The 22,024-nt window shown below is 44.8% G+C and overlaps 1 protein-coding gene across 1 annotated transcript in view; it reads left to right on the forward strand.

Annotated features, from left to right (window-relative positions):
* RALY (RALY heterogeneous nuclear ribonucleoprotein) overlaps positions 1 to 22,024 on the forward strand; it is a 69,006-nt gene that overhangs the window by 21,450 nt on the left and 25,532 nt on the right. The window contains exon 3 of the mRNA XM_015413390.1: positions 80 to 152. Coding sequence (XP_015268876.1) covers positions 80 to 152 — 73 coding nt within the window. The remainder of the gene's footprint in view (positions 1 to 79; positions 153 to 22,024) is intronic.

Here is a 22,024-nt window from a genome sequence, read left to right on the forward strand (position 1 = left end):
AAATATTGTCCATAACAACCGGCTTCAGGGACAGAAAGTGAATGCAACAGTACTGATGCCTAACTGCTGTTTATTGCAGATATTAACATGGCTGGAGAACCCAAACCCAACAGACCCAAAGGGCTGAAGAGAACAGCATCTGCCTTGTACAGGTAGGTTCAGTTGTTGAGACTTCTGCTTCTTGAAGTGAATGATTAGCCCTGTTTGTATATTGGGGGAGGGGATTTCAAGGAAACACTCATCTCAGGGCGAGGCTCCTTGCTTGAGGCTTTCTCAAGCACCTAGTACTTGAGGTGTGGTTATGTAAATGATTCTGGCCAGCACAGAACAATGAATGGGCCACCTCAAGCCCTCACAGAAATGTGACATCTAGGAGGTGATAGAGATTGGGGATAGAGATTGGGGATGCCAAATTCTAGATAGTATCTCTTCCTGGGCCATACACAGAGGATGGGCAGACAAGGGGGAAAAAATTCCCTTGGCACAAAGGGAACAAGGGTATTTTCACTGGTTTTATCTGTAGGAAGGAGCTCTTACATCTGGGCTCCATCTTGATGGCTGTCATTACCATCTGGAGCTAATGAAGGACAGGCAGACCAGACCAGACCAAACTTCACAGTAATGGGAAGCTTTTAGAGTGGTGTATCTTTTAAGTTTAAAGAGCCTGCCTTAGAATAAGACCAGCTAGAGCATATGCAGGGCTGAGGAACAGAAGAGTGCATCTTTGTACCTTTTCTCTTTGTTCCTTGCTTGATCTGTTGCTGTGCAGAGTATACGTGTGGCATTTTCTTTTTCAATACATCATTTTCAATTTTAAATGCTGCTAGTTGCTTTCCAATTTCACATAGACCTCCAGCATTCCAGTACATCATCTATAACAGATGCTGGGAGCAGGAAGGTGGTTGGTTGCTAGGTCACTATTTCCTTGGGAGTGCACAATTGTAGGAAGACTTCTCCATGGTAATTAATAGTATTATTCATATTTGGATTTTGGAAATGGGTTGCATATCAGTATTCCAGAGTATTTCATTCCCCCACTCCATACCATTTTGGAATTCTGAAAATATTCAGGGCTGGCTTGGTGAAGGACAGGCCCATCCCTGTCTTGTACCACCCAGTGAGGGATGCAGCCAGCCAGTCTGGTGCAGTGGTTAGGAGTGCAGACTCTAATCTGGGAGAACCAGGTTTGATTCCCCACTCCTCCACATGCAGCTGTTGGTGTGACCTTGGGTCAGTCACAAGTTCTCTCAGAGCTGCTCTCTTAAGAGCAGTCCTTAAAAGAGCTCTCTCAGCCTCACCTACCTCACAGGGTGTCTGTTGTTGGGGAGGAGAGGAGAAAGGAGATTGTAAGCTGCTCTGAGACTCCAAGTGAAGGGTGGGTCATAAATCCAATCTCCTCTTCTCTTCTTCAAGTAGGCTCAATCACCCACCATGGCAAAAGATGAACCTGGCTTAGGTTTGCTCACCCACTATGGCAAGGGACGCATCCAGCAAGGGATGTGCCCAGTGTGGGCTCACTGACCCACCATGTTGCAGGATAGGCTCAGCCCGGCCAGGCTACACTTGCCTGATGTACTCAGTCTTGCTCCCACAGCACAGTGACTGACATGCTCAGTCAAGCCTCAAAGCAGCCTGTCCTCCCTTCTTCCCTACTGGGGGGGGGGCATTCAGGGCCATTTTTTCCTCCCAGTCTACACCTGCTCCAGACTGCTAATGATAGTCCACACGAGTGCACGTTTCTGCATGCAAATCATTCCTGCATGCAATCATTCTGCATGCAAATCATTCCTCTGATATTAAAAACCCTCGACATTAAAGAGAAATATTCAGTCCTGATATGCTAGTCTTCTAATAATCAGGGGTGTTTTTTTAAAAACAGAGTATTCAATCAGATGAGATCACACTTGCAGTCTGAAGTCGTACAGCCCAGATGCAGGTTAATTATTTCCATGGTAACTAGACCACAATCATTGCTTGATGTTGCACTTTGGAAATGATGAGCATGTTTGCGTGACTTTACCATAAAAATACAAGCTTTTGCTTTGCTAAGGTTCTGGTTCTCAAGACAGCAGAAATAACATTTAGAAATGAAGGGGCAGTCTCCTGGTCAAAAACAGAAAGGTGCTTCAAACAAGACTTTCCTAGAGGGCATCTTTAATGATAACTTCTGAGCAGTATTAATTTCATTTCTCTCTGTAATGCAACCCCTGTTCAGCTCTTTAGGCAAAGCAAAGAAAAGGGAGTATTTTGGCACACCTATAAGACAAATTTATATACACCACATCAAGTACTTTTCAGCCCCTGTCCCTCTGTTGTTGTGAATGTGTGAAAAACAGAAGGGCAGGGTTAGACGTGCTTCTGAATTGACTGGTTGGCATGCGAGAAGCATGATTTACAACCGCATTTCAATCTTCTTGAACTTCACAATGCATATGTGACTTCAGTCTAACAGATTTATTATCGCATAAGCTTTTATAGAGTGGAATACGTTCTTCTGACTCAATTCCAGGTTCTTAGGTGCATCTGAGAGTGGATTCAGATGACTGTTTACTGTGTGCTAGCTGCTTATAAATGGACTAGGGAGAAATGCCATTCGTTTAGAAATCTGGGAGAAGCAGGTCATGTTGTGAGGGAAATGTTGTCAAGGGTCATATGGAGGGTAGTAAAATTTGCCTGTGTTCAAGCCAGATGCTTTCGATGACTAGATCCATTGTGACTGCAGTCACTCTGTAGCCATCTTCTGTCATGACAAATTTGTGCTCAAACCACGCATAAGTGGAGATTGTGCTACCCATAATCCTCCTGATATGCACAGTTGTCATTTTGTGTGAACAGGACAATGTGTGTATTTTATAGCTTCGGTACATGCAAATACATATTCTCAATAAATCTGGTTTTCTGATTGTATGAACAAGAAGGTGGAAAATGCACGTATTGCCCTAGTCACACAAAATAGCAACTGTACATATCAGGAGGGTCAAGAGTAGCATGATTTTCCCTTCTGTGTGATTTCAGCGCCAAAACTGTAATGACTGAAAGGGGCTAGTGTTGCTTTTATAAGCAGCTGCTCTCTGGCAGACAGCCCAGCCATAGACTTTCCATCCTTGAAACACCTGGGGAATTTACCAAATTTGTGACATCACTGGTTTGACTGCAGTCATCTTTTTCCTCAGCCATGGTAACAAAATTTGATAGAAATATGATAGCTAAAATGGATGTCTTTTATGTCAAATGTGTAAAAATGGCACAGAATGTATAATTAACAATCCAATAAAGAGAATGAATGAAGAAGGAAAATTAACAAAGGAAGTAAGCAGGATAAAAAATGCTGATAGGAAAAATGACATTCCACCACATCTCTACCCCAATTTTCAATGATAGATAGGATGGATAGTAAAGCAGAAAAGATTTGTTGGTAACATTATTAGGCTAGTTTTGCAAAAGTCATCTAGGGTAAGAAGTGGTAACTTTTTATGAGTTTGCCCCCCAAGTCAGAAATAATGAGGCAGACACAAGTGTTGGGTTTAACTATAAGGCCACTTTATTAACTGATAACTTAAGCTGGAACCAAGGGCAAGGGCAACACAGCATGCGGTATGGTCAAGGCCAGAGGTCAAGGACCCCTCCCTTACCTCTTCAATAGGGCGAGCCACCCTGCCCCAGGTGGGAGCCCACTGCAGGGGCTCCCACCCAGCTGCCTAGCCATTGCAAGACAACCCTGTAGCCCCATCCCCCAAGCTGCAAGGTTCAAAGAGAGGACCTAAACAGGGCCATCCCAAAGGCAGTCCGTTTTCCCCGCCCCATGCCGCAAGGCACAAAGGCTGTACTCACAGGACCCCTTAAACATATTGAGACTGCATACTCCATGCCAAGGCTGCATGGTCTGCCCATGCAGCTCACATTCCCCATAGCATATGCATCCTTATGGGATGAGTGGAGTCTAAATGTTAGACCACCTGCAAGGCATGTGTTTAAGGAAGGTGCATGGGCTGGCCCCAAAGGCTCCCCTGCCCCACAGAGTGTTTCTCGCATAATAAACCTATTCTTTATTTGATGTCCTCTTGGGTCTGCACCATTGGGTTTTTCCTCAGCCTTGACATAGAGTCAAGGGCAGCACGTCCCTACCCACGTTCTCTGACCCCTACGTAGGTTTTTCTTTAGGATCGCTGAACTCTAGGTCCTCCCAATTTATCAGGGTAGGGGCTAAGTACCCCGCCCCCTGATCCACATGACTTTGGCAGTGGCAGGGACTGGCTATCATGCCCCCTGATTTTCTATGTAGGAGTGGTGGGATGACTGCCCTGCACACTATCCTTTATCTTTTACGCAGGTAGATTAACTACCCGTAGTGCTGTTCACCATTTACAGCAGTTGGGACTGACTACCTTCCCCTGGCGTCCTGTCACTGCAAGTAACAGGCCCAAGGAAGTGCCCTCCCCCAGCAAGCTCTACTGGGAATTTGTAATGAAGCTGCATATTTCACAGGAGACCATGCAGACCCTCAGGAAAAAATGGGGAGTCTATAGAGATGAAAAAGAGAAATCGAATCTCCCCAATAGCATTTTCCAAAGACACAAATTGCTTCACAAACCCAGCAAGGGTCTGATGGGGACTTTTAAAGTTATTTTTATTGTTATTCCATAAATTATTACTATTATTATTATTTGTTTTCACATTGGAAATCAGGGTCCTGCGTGACTAGCAGCACCCAGAATCACCGGATAACTGCCCGCATCTTTGTCCACCAGGCCTGGTGTTCCAGCCAGCTTTTAAATGAACCGCAAGCCATTTGCTTTGCTTGGGGAATCAGCCACCAGACAGAGCCAGCAAAGGGCTGAGGCATACGTGGATCTGCTATCCATTTACGGATATGGTTCTCCTTTAGACCCACAGTCTAAGGCAATAACCAGCCCAAAATGCAACAAAATGGGTGTTATGTAACTACCTAATAGTCTATATATTTACATTCACCGGGGTGTTAGCTTTATGTGCACCCGGTCAGAGTCACACTGGGTATGTGCAGGACTGGGCATCGTTATACCCCAATGTATCCCAAAAATGTTATGGTTTGTAGGTATTTTACAACAGATTGATAGGATTCCCCTAGTGAGCAATAGGGCGATCTGACGTTTCCCTGGTCCCAATCAGAGGAGAAAATCCCTCCCTTAATGTGTGTTGAGATGAACCTGAATAGTTTACCATTCACCAGCAATGTTCACATGATGGGTCCCCACCAGAGGAGAGATGCAACCGTAGAAAACAATAGCTGAAGGAAAGGAAGGATTGTTCAGAGGTAGTCCTGAGCTCCAAAGTGTGAAAGGACCCGAGAGAAAACCTACCAAATATTCCTATCAGGACAGGACACTGTGCCAGTACTTTCTGTCTATACCAGCCTGTGCACCCAAGGCATAAGATGCCCGAGGCAATATAGAGTCCCTTCATCCTACAGATAAAAAGGGGGGGGTCGCTGAAGGATGCCAACCATGTAGCAGGCCTGACTCAGGGCCCAAGCATACCCAGCCATAATGTGGCCCTCATAGCCCCCAGCGAAAGTCACCGCTTGTGGAGGTCAGCGGCCGTCCTGGGGTTTTTACTCTTATTATCGCCAATCACGACCAGGCCCGCATGGTGCGGCCCAGCTTACTGGCACTCCAGCTTCTCGTTGAAGCACCTGAAGCACTCCCAACGCCCAACACTTTTGTCGCGGCCCCTTCAGTCCCGGAAGTGGAGGAAGATGCACCGCCAAAGAGGGCTGGCCGGGACATCTGACCTGCTGTGATCCAAAGCCATCGATGCAGTGGTGGTACAAGGTTCCTGAGCCATGGAGGCCCCGTCCTCACTTGCCGCCTGTGTAGCTAACCGCCCTTGAACAAGAGACAAATGGGTTATACTTCTGGTTGAACACACCAAGTAGCAGACGCACAAGCTTCTTCACAGCACCTAGCCCTTCCACCCAGATTTATTCCCTGTGGTGATAATCCTGTGGCCTGTGCAACAGCATCCGACCTTTCCAGCATCGCCCACTGCACTTCATCCCCCCTTCAGTGAAGACAAGGTGGTAGCAGGCCCTTTGGAAATGACTCAGGGACTGGCTGTTTGCCCCTCGTAGGGTTGCCAAGGGCTGGGATGGAAAACACCTGGAGACCTTGGGGGGGAACCAAGAAAAATGGGGGGTAATTATTGTCTGCCGCCAGTCGCAGCCCACTCAGGGTGGCCGCTGCTGGTGCTATGGGGCCCACAAGGCAAGAGACTCACTGAGGCGGCTTGTGGTGCCCGAGCCAACCCGATAAGAGCTTCCAAATATAGCCACCATGAGCTGCCTTGGACTATAAGGCTGCTCAGTCAGGGAGGGGAGGGGCCCCAGTATAGCACAGTGCCACAGAGTCCACCACCCAAGGCAGCACCTCCCCAATAAAGCTGTTCACTGCCCACTGCAGAACAACTGCAAAACAAGAGATCCCCCAGGACCCACCTGGAGGCTGGCAAATCAAGCCCCCAAAGCGGTCGGCGCCCTCCTGAGGCGCATGCCACCAGCCCGCTTCAGTCAGGCAGGGGGAGGAAACCACTGAAGACTAACTGCGACTGCTCACCTGTGCACCAGGGCCCCACATGAACTAAGGTGAAGGTGGCCCACATCGTGTACACATGACTGCTGCGAGTCAATGTTAAATTTGGGATGGAAAGTGCCATCAAGTCAGAGCCGGCTTATGGTACCTATGAGGTTTTCAAGGCTAGAGACCTTAGAGGTGGTTTGCCTGTTGATGTGTACAACCTTCGTATCTGTAATGTATCCGCCATTACCACGTGCGCGACCATTGGGCCATGCAGTCAAGCACCAGCCCAAAGCTTCATTCCTGCAGAACAATAGCGGAGCGGATCCTAGCCCGCACCAACCAGAGGGCCAGGTCTGCGGCCGAGAGCCTATGGGACTCTCGGCAACTGTAAATAACCTATAGGGTGACTAGGGGGTGTGTTTTGGTGGCGGGTTTCTGTGTATATATACCGGCCTGCGTGCCGGGGGTTCTTCGTCTTGTTCTTCACTAAATAAAGTACTCTTGCTGAAGTCACTCTTCGTTCTGAGTACTTTTCAGTATCCCTCAAAGGTCTCCCATCCAAATACTAACCAGAACCAACGCTGCTTAGCAGCTGAGATCTGATGAAATCAGGCTAGCCTGATCAGGCTAAACGGCTGACTGGGTCCCTTCAAAATGGTCAACCTACCTCTGACATGAGATGGCCCCCGAAAGAAAAGAATATTATAGCAACACCCTACGCTACGTTACATGAAGTCAGATCCTTGAGTAAGCAAGGTCAGTGGTGCCAACTCAGCCTGCAATGGCTGACCAGGGACAGCAACCTTTCATATTGCAATCACCATTTCCTTAATCCGTGCAACTGGGGAGGCTGAGAATTGAACCTGGGCCCGGCCCTGACAAGCAAAGGCTCTCTGCTGAGCCACATGCCCTGCTTAAAAAAGAAGGTGGGAGGGGACCCCAGTAACCGTGGGTGGCCCCAAGAGCATCCCAGAACGAACTGGAACGAATACGTTGCCTGCCTCTGCCTAGCAACCCTGGGCGTCCTCCGTAGTCTCCCAACCCAGTACTAACCATGGTCGACCCTGCTTAGCTTCCACGATGTGACGAGATCAGGCTAGCTAGGGCCCTATAGGACAGGAGGCATGAAGGGAGAGGTGTGGCATACAAGTCCCGGGCCCTGCCCGCTACCAGGCTGCCCACTGCACACAGGCTGCTCCACCCCCGGCTACCGACCCACATGGCTTGCCACCCCTCCCCAGTAGGGGATGAGATAGTGAATGCCCCACTTGAGCACCCCCACCTAAAAAATGCCACCCTGGGGCCTCCCTCTCATGCAGAACCCCCCCAGCCTGTCGCCCTAGAGTGCAGAGCTGCGCCGCGACCTGGCCCCCTCAGGGGCGCACAGCCACGACCGCAGCCTCAAACTGCTCCAAAAATCATTACGCGAGCGCGGCCCATCCACTACCACCGCTGTGCTCCAACTCCGATGTCTGGCCTCATGTCTGCCGCCGTGTCCTCCGCTCGAGATCTGCACGGAGCTGCGCAGCATGCCACCAGTCCCACCGGGGAGGCCTCCCGCCGGCAGGCCTCCATTACTTCTCAAGTCCCCGCCCTGGAGAGGAGCTCAGCTGTCCGTCCTTGGCACAGGTAGGCCAAGAACAGAGCTGCACCGCTGAGCCCCCTCAGCCGACGAACCACGCAGGACTGCTGAGGAGAGGCGGGGCTAGGCTTTTAAGCCTTCACTGTCCTGCCCCCTCCCAAGGCCCGTATGTGGCGTTTTTTGGCGCCTAACCATTTTCTGCCTCTTCCGGCTGGGAGGCAAAGGCGCTTCCCCAGCCCAACGGCCGGAACAGCCGTGGACTGTTTGAACCGTGTTTTATTTGATGCTGCATAACCATGATTGGGTGAAATTGGGGGGGGGGGACAATGGTGGGGGTTTTTAAAAAACTTTGGAATGGTTCAATTCTGAGAAATCTGTTGGGTAGTTCTATAGAGTTTTCATCCTCTGTCCATCTCCGCTAATCAGTAACACTCTTGTCAACAATTTCTTCCACTCTGCCTCTTTCATCCTACCTTTACTTTAGGTAAATCTTGGCAGCCCTGTTCACCCAACTTGTGCAACTCTGCAAAAGCTCATCTGAAGATGAAAGAGTAGCTGTTTCCCCATGTTTTGGCACCTCATCTTGGTTATGCTACCTTCAGTCACCATAGATACATCAAACACTCGGATGCATCACTTGTATTTTTAAGAGATGAAAAACAGGGTAATCATCTCTAATATAAAATAAGACGTCAAAATTGGGGGCCTTCAGAGGTACAAAGGGACTTTCTAGTAGAATTCACTGAGATATTAACACAACACAATGCATTACATAAACCATAACAAGCCAATGAAGTAGAATTTGATGGTCCACTGATGGACAGAGAGAACTGTGTGTGCTTTATATGAACTTATTTGATATTATGTGGCTGATCTAGTTTCCTCAACTTCTTGACTTCCATTAAAAATGCATTTAGTTCAAGACCTAAATAGTTTAGTCCTTGCATAGATTAAAGAATACAAGTTATATTTAATTTTGCACATTTTCTTTCAAAACCTAGAATGTGTGTGTGTGTATGCCAATACATATATTGTGTGCCAGAATGACTATTTGTCTTCAGAGTTCAGAGGTAATAGTTTAATACCAAGCAAAATCATGCAGGAAACATTCTTTGTCTTTCTTTTTCCCCTGCTGGACCCTCACTATGATGAATGGCTTGCTGACTGCTGCTCTCTGATGTGAATGCTGAACTGCTCTTTTTGTCTCCTTGGCTGACATGTGGTAGATCAGATGTTATTATTCCCACTTCCGTCTCTTCTCTCATGGAATTCCTCTTAATTTCATTCTGAAAATTATTTACCAGTAATTATTTACCTGATGCAATCTAGCTGCAGAAGAAGGAGATGTATGCATCTCTGCTTAATTTGCTTGATTTACAGTGCAATCCTATCCTGAGTAGCTCTTCATAGGATTGCACTGTTTTTCAGCCAGCAGAATCAGTGTGCTTGACACTGATTTTGGGTCACTTTGGTGCTGATTTATGTGTTTGTTTTGTCTTCCACAGAACTCTGAGTACTTGCCCCCCCCCCACACACTTCTTATTGCTTGTATATACAACCAAGATTGTTATCTCAGGGTTATCCTGAGACAACATCCTTTTCTCTGCGGGAACAGCAAATTCAAGAGTGTTCCAGCCACATGTTTTCTGGGCAATTTACAGATCACTAGATATCGGAGCTGCGGTGGCTCAAGTGGGTAAGACGCTGAACTGCAGGCTGTGGAAGGTCAGTAGTTCAGCAGTTCGAGACCCGGGTGCCGCATGATGGAGTGAGCTCCCGTCTCTAGTTCCAACTCCTGCCAACCTAGCAGTTTGAAAGCAAGAAATTGCAAGTAGATAAATAGGTACCACTTCGGTGGGAAGGTAACAGCATTCCGTGCACCTTGGTGTTTAGTCATGCCGGCCACATGACCACGGAAACGTCTTCAGACAGCGCTGGCTCTTCGGCTTTGAAACGGAGATGAGCACCACAACCTGCTTTAACCTTTCGACTGGCTTTTGAGCAAGGGAACCTTTAGATATCTCTAGTGTAACCCTCCTACCATTGCATATGTTTGAAAACAAGAATGAAAACATGGCCACATTAACATATGGTCATTAATATGTAACCTTAATAAATTCTTATTATATTAATATTTCTTCATCAAATCGGAACTGAGATAATAAAATATTCGTTTACAAAATGTTGTGTTGGGCACAGTGGAAATTGGGTCCAACAGAAGAGGCTGGTAGAGAAAAGCTTTCCTTACCTTCCCCTTCCCCCTCATAGCCTCCTGCTTGTCTTGGCTTTCTTCCAGAGATTGGAGGGCTCCCAAACAAAGTACAGCACAAGTAGCTGCAAAGAAGAAGGGAGAGAGATCACCTCCTTCTCTGAGTGGCAGCTTGTGCTGTACAGGGCTTAATTCCCCCCAATTCCCCCTTCTTCATTGCAGCTTCTTGTACTATGGTACATGTTGTCCCTGAGTGTCCCCTGACCCTCAGACAGCCAAACTATTAAATCCATTTTGTGGCAGTTGGCCATATTTGTTTTTACAATCTTATTATTTTAGATCAATATTCGGGGGGGGGGGAGTATGATAAATTATACCCCCATCCCCAATGATCTCAAGCTGACTTAATATAAATCAGTTTCTGAATTTCCACTACACTGTATTTTTAGCAAATATTCCTTCTGTTGTGATACAACCCCCAATTTCCTTTGCTGAGAGCTGTCATTTTCGCTGCTGTTAATAAGTTTGTCATAAATGACCTTTCCATTCTAATTTGCTTATAATAAAGCTTGTTTCTGATCTTCCCTAGCCAGTCATTACATTAATAACCTTTAAAATCATATCTCAAAAGCAAGATAGCTACATGTGTTCAAAATCATGATCATTCACATCATGTTTCCAACATACAAAAGCATTTTTTAATCAGCCAAACTCAACCTCCAACATATGAGATATCATCAGTGTAAAATCATTATCCAAACTTGCCCCAATGGGGATAGGGAGAAAAGTCTTGTTTCGTCTATTGACTCTTCACACAATGCCATTGTTGTTGGAAATTATTGGGGAGGGATTTTGAACTAAAAGGAAAGTAGACTCTAGCCAGGCAAGGGATGCAGTGGCAAGAGGTTGTTTGGCAGTAGGACAGTTCAGTCAGGAACAGAAGACAGAAGACCTGAGTCAGATTGAGGTGATGAGAGAGGAGGTCCTAAAACTGATAGACAACTCAAAAACTGATAAATCACCAGGCCCAGATGGCATACATCCGAGAGTTCTGAAATAACTCAAATGTGAACTTGTGGATCTCCTGACAAAAATATGTAATCTTTCCTTAAAATCTGCCTCCATTCCTGAGGACTGGAAGGTAGCTAATGTCACTCCCATCTTTAAAAAGGGTTCCAGAGGAGATCCGGGAAATTACAGGCAAGTCAGTCTGATGTCAATACATAAGTGGGTGAAAACTGTTATTAAGGAAAGAATTAGCATGCACACTGATGAATAAATACTATTGAGGCAGACTCAGCATGGGTTCTGTAAGGGAAGATCTTGTCTCACTAACCTGTTAATGTTCTTTGAGGGGGTGAACAAACATGTGGACAAGGGGGATCCAATAGATATTGTTTACCTTGACTTCCAGAAAGCTTTTGATAAAGTTCCTCATCAAAGGCTCCTAAGTAAGCTCAAAAAATAATGGGATAAAAGGACAAGTCCTTTTATGGATCAAAAACTGGCTAGTTCATAGAAAACAGAGAGTGAGTGTAGGTGGGCAATTTTCTCAGTGGAGGGTGGTAAGCAGTGGGGTACCACAGGGATCAGTACTTGGTCCACTGCTTTTTAACTTGTTCATAAATGATTTGGAGATGGGAGTAAGCAGTGAAGTGGCTAAATTTGCGGATGATACGAAGTTGTTCAGGGTGGTGAAAACCAGTGAGGATTGTGAGGCACTCCAAAGGGATCTGTCAAAGATGGGCGAGTGGGCGTCAACATGGCAAATGGGGTTCAATGTGGCCAAGTGCAAGGTGATGCACATTGGAGCCAAAAATCCTAAATATAAATACACATTGATGGGGTCTGAACTGGCAGAGACTGAGCAAGAGAGAGATCTTGGAGTTGTAGTGGATAACTCACTGAAAATGTCGAGACAGTGTGTGACTGCAATAAAGAAGGCCAATGCTATGCTGGGGATTATTAGGAAGGGTATTGAAAACAGATCAGCCAATATCATAATGCCCCTATATAAATCAATGGTGAGACCTCATTTGGAATACTGTGTGCAGTTCTGGGCACCACACCTTAAAAAGGATATTATAGCTTTGGAAAAAGTGCAGAAAAGGGCAACTCGAATGATAAAAGGGTTGGAACACTTTCCCTATGAGGAAAGGTTAAAGCGCTTAGGGCTCTTTAGCTTGGAGAAAAGACGACTGAGGGGTGACATGATCGAGGTTTATAAGATTATGCATGGGAAAGAGCAGGTAAAGAAAGAGGTACTTTTCTCCCTTTCTCACAATACAAGAACTCGTGGGCACTCCATGAAACTGCAGAGCGGTCGGGTTAGAACGGATAAAAGGAAGTACTTCTTCACCCAAAGAGTGATTAACACATGGAATTCACTGCCACAGGAAGTGGTGGGTGCTACAAGCATGGACGGCTTCAAAAGGGAATTAGATAAGCATATGGAGCAGAGGTCCATCAGTGGCTATTAGCCACAAGGTATAGATAGGGATTCTGGGGCAAGTGATGCTCTGTCTTCTTGGTGCTTGGGGCGGTCAACAGTGGGCGGGCTTCTAATGTCCTGGCCCCACTGCTGGACCGCCTGATGGTACTGGTATTTCTGGCCACTGTGTGATACAGAGTGTTGGACTGGATGGGCCTTTGGCCTCATCCAACATTGGCGTCTCTTATGTTCTTATGTTTAAGGAATGATGAATGGGTAGAAAGATGTGAAGGGTTAAGTTTGGGGGCAGAATGGGGGCAAATATTATGCTTGTGTTGAATAGGAGGGGTGTGGTGGATTTGTTCTCATGGTGCTGGATTGCCAGGTCCCCTCTGGCCACCTTTGAGGGATGGGGGGGGGATAGGGTTGCTGGATCCAGGTTGGGAAGCTCCTGGAGATTTGAGGATGAAGCCTGAGGAGGACAGGGACCTCGGTGGGGTACAATGCCATGGAGTCCACCCTCCAAAGCATTCATATTCTCCAGGGGAACTGAGCTCTGTAGTCTGGAGATGAGCTTTAATTCCCTATGCTGGAAGAAGGTTCTGGAGGGGAGCCAGCTGCAAAGGTGGAGGGCATGGGATGTCCTTCTTATGTGCTTGAATTACCTGGGTTCCTATGGGGAAGCCTTGCTGTTGGCCAAATTTAGTGCAGGGTTAGAATCTGTGAGAGTATTGGACCAAAAGTGCAGGATCCTGCTTTCTATTGGTGGATTTGAATTTTTGGTAAGCAGAGAATATGTAACCAGAGGAGGCTGAAGTCCAAATAAGGTCCTAAGCAAGAGGAGGAGGATGCGTACCAAGTTAGACAACAGGGAGAATAGGATGATCTGGGTGGGGTGATTGAATTACCTGATGGCAGACCGACTATGGCCTCTTTGTCAAAGGCCAGGAAGTGGCTTGAAGAATTACCCAGAACACTTACAAGGGAGAATCTGTGATCTTTGGTTATTGTCCTGCAAACATGGGTCATTGCTTACAGCCCTGGGTGTGATGCGCTCTGGAAGCCAAAGGAGCTCCTGGCTCATTCAGGCAATCAGGCTACTCCTTTTGAGAGCACCTTAGGGGGACTTAAAGCTCTGATTAAGACACTCTGCTTTAATATCAGACTGGATGGATTTTGTGCTCCTCTGGCTTCTGAAAACCGAAGGTTCTTGGATTGCAAAAGACGCAGCTCTTGGGGTTCTTTCAGGCAACAGTCAGATGGTGGGATTTATGGATTAAGAGTCTTTCCACATTTTCACATATTATATCCTGATTGAGGACTTAGTATAAGATTGTACAACACATTTGCTTTAATTTCCACTCAGTTAAAAACATTAGCCTAATCATCATACAGAGTTTACATAAATTTGCAAAAACCATTAGGAAGCAAACAGCGTATCTTATTTTTAGAAGATGCACATATGTTGGCACTAGCGCCAGTTTCGGAGAGGCATTCTTTCCAGTGGGAGATGAACCTGCCACCTGGAGCTGGTATTAAAAATAATTAGAATTATCTTTAAACCCTGCTTCGCAGTTAATCTGGGCAACCGTTTTTAGTTGATCAAGAGGTTTTTGAATCAATTAATCTCACCAATTAATAGACTAAATAGTGCAGGCCTTGTTCCTGAATCAGACTTTTTGTCATAGCTGGTCAGCAGGGCCTGCCAAATTTAATATACAGCAGCATACTTCGGAGAGCAATTCATAAAAGCTTTCTTCAGCAGTTTGGTATGACATCATGGCTGAGTCAGGTGATCTGTGCTGCTGAAAGCACCCATAAAAGCTGACCTAGCATATCTGCAGCTGACAATTTCCTATATAACCAGATGGCCATTAATACAGATGGCTCTAAAGTAAGGCTGGATAAATTCATGGCGGACAGATCCATTAATGGCTAGTAGCTATGATGACTAAGAGAAACCACCATGGGTAGAGGCAATAGTAAGTCTTGGCCTCTGTGCCTGGCTTGTGAGCCTTCCAAACTTATGGTTGGCCACTCTTGGGAATGGGATACTGGATGTGTGATGGAACCATAAATCTGAGCAGCAGGGCTGATCTTTACTGGCTGGAGGAGCTGATTGGGTTGTAGTACAGTATGATCGCCAGTGCTGGGGACCATGTTCCCATCTGGTCTGTCTGAATGAACCTGGCTCACACAGAGGAATTTCAGAAAGGCGATATATTCCAGAAGAGGAACGGTTCCCAAACGGTTTCTGGTCTGTCATTTCAGACAGAACCGTTTGAGATCCGGTTCCCTTCCGGAATATATTTGTCATTTCATACACAATCGCTTCTGTCCCATTTAGGAAACGGGGCTGAAGCGTTTTACCTGTCAACTGCTTCCAAGTACTCCTCAGTTTCCTCTCCCGGTTCCGATGCGCTTTTTCCCGCCATTTTTCACCCGCACGGGCGATCTTCGGCTTGGTTTTTTTTTTGAACGTTTGCTTTATAGTGCTATAACGCTATAACAGAATAGCATTATATCAATCCCATAGGAATGCATGGAATGTTTTGTTATACTGCTATAGCGCTATAGTGCTCTAAAGCAAACGTTTTTAAAAAAGCCGGAGATTGCCCGCACGGGCGAAAAACGGTGGGGGGAAAGCGGGAAAAAGCGGTGCAGTCTGAAATGGCAAACCGCTTCAGATCCAGCTCTTTACCGGAAGGGGAAAGCCATGTGTGAAATGGCAGCCCTATACCAGTTCACTTCAAAACAGATCATTACCGGCTTGAAACCGGGTGAAACTGGGTAATGTGAAATTCCCCACAGTGTCAGGCCAATGGGCTGAAGGGACATATGTAATGGTTCCCTCAGTGCCCAATGAATCATATTAAATGTCTCATTTGTACATATGTTTACTTGGCCGGCAGCAGTGTTTATTTCAGTCAAACTAACTTCCAAGGAAGTTTGCTTGGAATTGCAGCCTTAGCACTGTGGCTGCTTGAGCCAGGGACATTATATGGAAATGCCTTTGTGGTCTCAGGAACAGGGGTTGCCATTGGATATTGGTTCTCTAGCAGTCGTATCAGTCAGGGAACACTGTCTTTTTCGAGATTGCTTTTTTCCTCCCCCACTGCTTGTGCTGTTGTATTTGTTGCTACATGTAATTGCATGAGACACTGGACAGGAATGGATTTCTCCTAAGCATCCTCTTCATTTCCGATACAGTCCCAAATTAGGAGCATTCGGAACTAATTATCAGGACTAACGGTAAGAGAGACTCCGTGAGTGAGTGAAAAAGGTGAGCGCAATCACATCTGGTCTGTCAAGTGCCAGCTAACAAGGGGGGGGAGAACTTGGTTCCCCACCCACAAAGAGTCTAGCAATTCACCAGCTGTCACATTCAGATCCCAGGTGGGGGAAAGAGAAAGCAAGGAGCTATTTCTCACACGGCCGTGCTTAGTATTTCAGTCAATTAGACTATTAGCTGTGGAGCATCTAGGTAAATAGCAGCTGTTACTGGTGCTCATCCAAGCACACATGCACCCCGCTCTCCTTTAGTAATACCCTCTCTCCAGGAAAATCAAAAAGCAACCAAGTAGACACTGGCTGAGGCAGAGGCATGCCTCTCTGCACTCAGACATCAGGCACAAGCTGAGGCCTTCCTTTCTAAAACAGAAACTTAGATTTGGAAGGAATCAAAAGCCATATAATCCCACTTCCCTGCTATGAGGCAGACAGCAGGTACATTGGAGAGAAGTGCTTTTAGTCATGCAAGCAAGCCTAGCCAGCGGCTGCAAGGAAAGGCAAAAAGAAACCCCCACTGCTGGATTGAGAGGTGTGGCTGTGTACTACAAACCCTTGGTTTCAAAAAAGAATGGTGCAAGTCTGTCAGCATAATGTTCAGGTTCTGCTCTGGCCCAGTAAAATCAGCTGAAGTGTCTGCGGAAGCTGATCCTCAGCAGCCACAGGGTATCTTTAGCCACCTGCAGCTGTAAGTGGGGCTGCTAAAGCTACCTGGACTGTCAGGGGTGAATGAAAGATAGTGAGGAAGAGCCAGGTCCTGGGAAAGTTCCCCATCAACATTTAGCACCTGAAAAGCGGGCAGAGCTAGAACTATGGTGAGTTTTATTTTTATTTAAATTATAGCCACTCTCTAGCAGTCCATGGTATCCGTAATACTAGCACACATTTCAAATGAATCAACTTCCTTTCTTGTCAGCTTTCTTCATTGTCCAACTTTCACACCGATAACATAGTAATGGGGAATACTGTGGCATGGATTATCTTGATCTTGGTTGCCAGTGACACAACCTTACACATAAGGATCTTTTCTAGCTCCTTCATGGCTGCCCTTCCCAGTCTCAATCTCCTTCTGATTTCTTGGTGGCAGTCTCCCTATTGATTGATGATGGAGCAAAGAAATAGGAAATCTTGAACAACTTTCTTCAGTGTCAGCCTTGAAGTTGTGTAATTCCCCAGTAGTTATTACTTTTGTCTTCTTGATGTTCATCTGTAATCCATTCTGCTTTGGCACTTGCTGATTTACCCTTCTTACATAGTTGTTTCAAGTCTTCACTATTTTCTGCCATGAATGTGGTATCATCTGTATATCTCAAATTGTTAGTGTTCCTTCTACCAGTTTTTACTCCACCTTCATCTAAAAGTAACCCAGGTTTCCTTATGATATGTTCTGCATATGTATTGAAGAGATGGAGAGATAAAATATATCCTTGTCTGACACCTTTGCCAATTGGAAACCATTCTGTTTCTCCGTAGTCTGTCCTAACAGTAGCCTCTTTTTCAGAGTACAGGTTGCATATCAAAACAATCAGATACTGTGACACACCTCTTTCTGTTAGATCCAACCATATATACAGGAGTGTAGATAAAACAAACTATGTAAAATAGCCAAATTGTTGTAACCACAGTGCAGTCAAATTTTCATCTATCAAACTTTTGAAAAATTTTATTTTAAAAAATCTAACAAGCATCAAAATAGGCAGCTAGCCACTTTTCCCTTTCTCATTCCCTTTTACCAGAAGCACAATCAGTCTCTCTGAGATAGGCAGACTGCTGCAGTTTCAGGTGGGATAGAGGCAAATGCTTCTCCTTCCCTACTGCCCCCCCCCCCGGAAAAGCAGTATTGTCTCTCTTTCAAACACATACACAATCAAGAGGGGGGGTGAAACCAGATGAGACATGAGAGGTCAATAACAAGGATTAAATTTGTAACATTTTGTTAAGCTTATATCCCACCATTCTACCCCCTCCCATGCTCCAAAAATAGGGTTGTCGAGGTGTTGATGAAGTATAAGAAGAGCCCTGCTGGGTCACACCAATGGTCCATCTAGACCAGCATCCCAAGGCTAACCAGATCCTCTTTGAAGACTACAAGCAGGGACAAAAAAGCCACAGCTTCCCTCTGTTGTTGCCCACCTGCCCAGCAAGTGATATTCAGAAGTACTCTGTCTTTGAACATGGAGGCCCCGTTTAACTATCATGGCTGATAGACACCACTGGACCCTCCCCCCTCCATGAAGCTGTCTGATCCTTTAAAAAAAAAATCTAAGCTAGTGGCCATCACTACATCCTGTGGCAGTGAATTACACATTATTTGAAATACTGTCTTGTGCGTGTTCTGGATCTACTGCTCATCCACTTCACTGAGTGGCCCTGAGGTCTTCTTCTTTTTTTCTTTTAGAAAACTATAGAAATAAAACCTCAAAATATTTTAATATGTTATTTACAATTAAAGGTAAAGGTAAAGGTCTCCCTTGCTCGAAAGCCAGTCGAATCCGACTCTAGGGTTGCGGTGCTCATCTCCGTTTCAAAGTCAAAGAGCCAGCGCTATCCGAAGACGTTTCCGTGGTCATGTGGCCGGCATTACTAAACACCAAGGCGCACCAAGGTAACACTGTTACCTTCCCACCGAAGTGGTACCTATTTATCTACTTGCAATTTCTTGCTTTTGAACTGCTAGGTTGGCAGGAGCTGGGACCAGAGGCAGGAGCTCACTCTATCATGCGGCACCCGGGTCTCGAACTGCTGAGCTACTGACCTTTCACAACCTGCAGTTCAGCGTCTTAAGTACCTGAGCCACCGCAGCTCCTCTATTTACAATTACAATAGCATAAATTACAGTGCTTAACTTTTAATTCTCTTGATAGTTCTCTCTCAATATAGGATAACAAGATTAGTCAACAAAGTTTCCAGTGTTTTACCTCTATTCAGTTATATCTCAGGTTTTCAGTAACCATTCTTTTTCATTTGGTAACAAAGACTTTCAAAATTGTGCAACACCTTGCCACTGTTATTAGTTAATGCCATGTCTTGATGGGGAAAACATCTACTATTTTAATATAGCTCTGAAGGAAAACTTCAGCTTCCTTAATCATTCTCCAAAAAGCTTGTGCCCTATCACAAAACCACCACATATGGTGGTGATCTGCCTTTTCATTTGGGTAATACCAACAATTATCTGCCATTTTATGGTAAATTTTAGTTATTTTCCATGGAGTGAAATGCCACCGCTGTAACATTTTAAAACAGTCTTCTCGCTTTTGAAGACTAACAAGGAAGAAAAGACCAACTTGTACACATATAATTCCAAGCATTAGCATTTAATTGGTAGCTCAGCATTTATGCCACTTTTTCACATGGCATTTCATGTTGTCCAGTTCTAATACAACAGGAGTCCCTGAGTAGTGCTGACTGCTAGTTTTTCAAGATCTGTTAGTTTCCTCAGAGTTTTCATTTTCCTTTAAAAGAATGTCAAAAACTCTTTACCTGTAAATATGATGTATCATTCTTAGTACCATAGCATACTGCTTCCAAAGGGATGATCTTATTATCCTAAATGAGATCTCCATAATGAGCTAAGCCAAATTTCTCCCACATATTGTTGCAGCTCATACTTCGATTCAATTTGTTGTTCATATTCCTTACTGCAAATGCAAGGGAGGAAGTGGAAGGAGCTAATTTACTGTTATATTTTGGGCATATTCTAAAATGGTAAAGAACATTATTTTCCCTATCTCAACAGCATAGAACTGGCCCATGGTGGCCATGGTAGATTCGTTCTGCTGCAGCGGTGGCAGCGGTGGCAATGGCGGCAGTGGCGCTGGTTCGCTGTTGTCACTTGGGACCAAGGCGACTGTTCCTTGGTTGTCCGTCATGACTCGCTCTCAGGGCCAAGGCAACAATTCCTTGCCCAGTCAGTGATTTGCTCTTATGGTTCTCTGGGGCTGCCTACCCACTGCATCCCATCCTCATCGCCAGTATTATGAACTGAGATCAAGGCAGCTTCTTGAACAAGCAATTTCATTTTATTCAGCTCATAACAACACTAGACAAAACAGCATAGAACAAGGCTGACTTATATATGATCTGAATGGGCAAAACCACACCCAACAAACAGATAACAACCAATAGAAACAGGGAGCTTGGAACCAAGTGGTTCCCGCCAAAGGCATAGGCTTCTCTGATTGGCCCATTATAGAACTTAATATAGAACTAAGTATAAGCTCACTCATGTCTTTATTACATTAAGACATAACAATCACCATTATAAAACTGTTTCTTCTCTACACCTTTAATGGAGCTGCAATCAAATCTCTCTCTACTGCTAATAATGAAGTATCATCTTGATTTTTCCATAAATATATCCATATAATTCTGGCAGCATAATAATATTTTTATCTAAGTTTGGCACACCACAATCACCGTTCTGCTAATTACCATGCACTTTCATTTTAACTCCAGGGTTTTTTTACAATCCCAGAAAAAGAAATTAATTATTTTTGGTGCTCTTTCAAGCAAAAGTCAGACCTATTGCTGGGATATTGGCAAACAGAAACATCAGTTTTGATAACACCATCGTGTGTACAGTGTTTATTGTTCCAAAGACTGATTTCATCTCTTCCATAATGTAGATATAATGTTTTGGGAATGAAATTTGACTAATTCTTTAAAGGCCCTTTTCACATTACTGTTCTAAACCAGATGTTACCTGTCATTGGCCCAGTTCTGAGTAAAGCGATACAGGGATGGGGGGTTCACACAGCGAATTTCCTTCTGTTAATGAACCATCTCTGAAGCACTCTGGCCATTTCAAAGAGTGCCACTTCCCACACACACACACTGCCGTCCTTTTTCACTGAGGCACAATAAAGGGGTTGAAAATGGAAGAAAGCAGTTTACATCAACAATGGCTCAGGCACACTTTGACAACGGGCAGCAAGCAGGTTTGTATGAACAGATAAATACATTCTGCTAGCTGCCGGTTACTAAAATGGGTGTGTCTGAAGTGACAGGAAAAATCTGTTAGCAGCCAGTTACTAAAACAGAATAGATAGGCAGTCTGAAAGGGGCCTGTAATCTTTGGAGACTTTTACCCCAAGATGCTTAATTGCTCTTGTATTTGTTTTAATAACCTTTAAATAGTTCAAATTGAGATTAATTAATTAATCTTGATTAATTAGCATCTTATTGCTACAAGTGCTATTATGAATTCATTGAGATTAATTGATACTTTTCATAGATTTAGGTCTGGTGTTATAGCTTGTATATCACATAAGCACTTCTTGAGTGGATATTATTGACCGTAACCCATTGAGATCTAAGTATATTAAAGTTGGACTTGAGTATTATATAGTGATCTCGTATATAGGAATATCGCATAAGCTTTTTATTTTTAGGAATATAGCCACTTGTCATTTGGTGTTGAAAATTATTGAAGAAGTGTCTTAATTTTGTTTTATTTTTCATTTGATTAGAAGTAGTTGTATATGCTCTTCTAGTGTAGGAATTGTTTTGGGCCCTAATTAATCAATTAATTCTCTTGCATTAGCATAGAGTGAAAACTTTATAAGGATCTGGGGTAGTGAAACTGGGATATGTACAAAGTTATAGTATCAGTTGAACAATTTTCTTAGAGTAGAAATTCCCATCTTGTTATATTGTTATTTATTAGTGGAAGTACTTTGCAAAAGGGGAGATAATATGAGAACAGAAAGAAAGAATCAAATTGGAGCAGAACTTACAGAAATGGATTCACCTGCATGAGAGCCAGTTTGGTGTAGTGGTTCAGTGCACAGACTCTAATCTGGGATAACCGGGTTTGATTCCCCACTCCTCCACTTGCACCTGCTGGATGACCTTGGGCAAGCCATAGTTCTGGCACAGCTGTTCTTGAAAAAGAGCAGTTTCTGTCAGAGCTCTCTCAGCCCCACCTACCTCACAGGGTGTCTGTTGTGGGGAGGGGA

This window comes from Gekko japonicus, unplaced genomic scaffold (assembly GCF_001447785.1).
Source record: "Gekko japonicus isolate JY-2015 unplaced genomic scaffold, Gekko_japonicus_V1.1 scaffold79, whole genome shotgun sequence".
Taxonomy (NCBI): Eukaryota; Metazoa; Chordata; class Lepidosauria; order Squamata; family Gekkonidae; genus Gekko; species Gekko japonicus.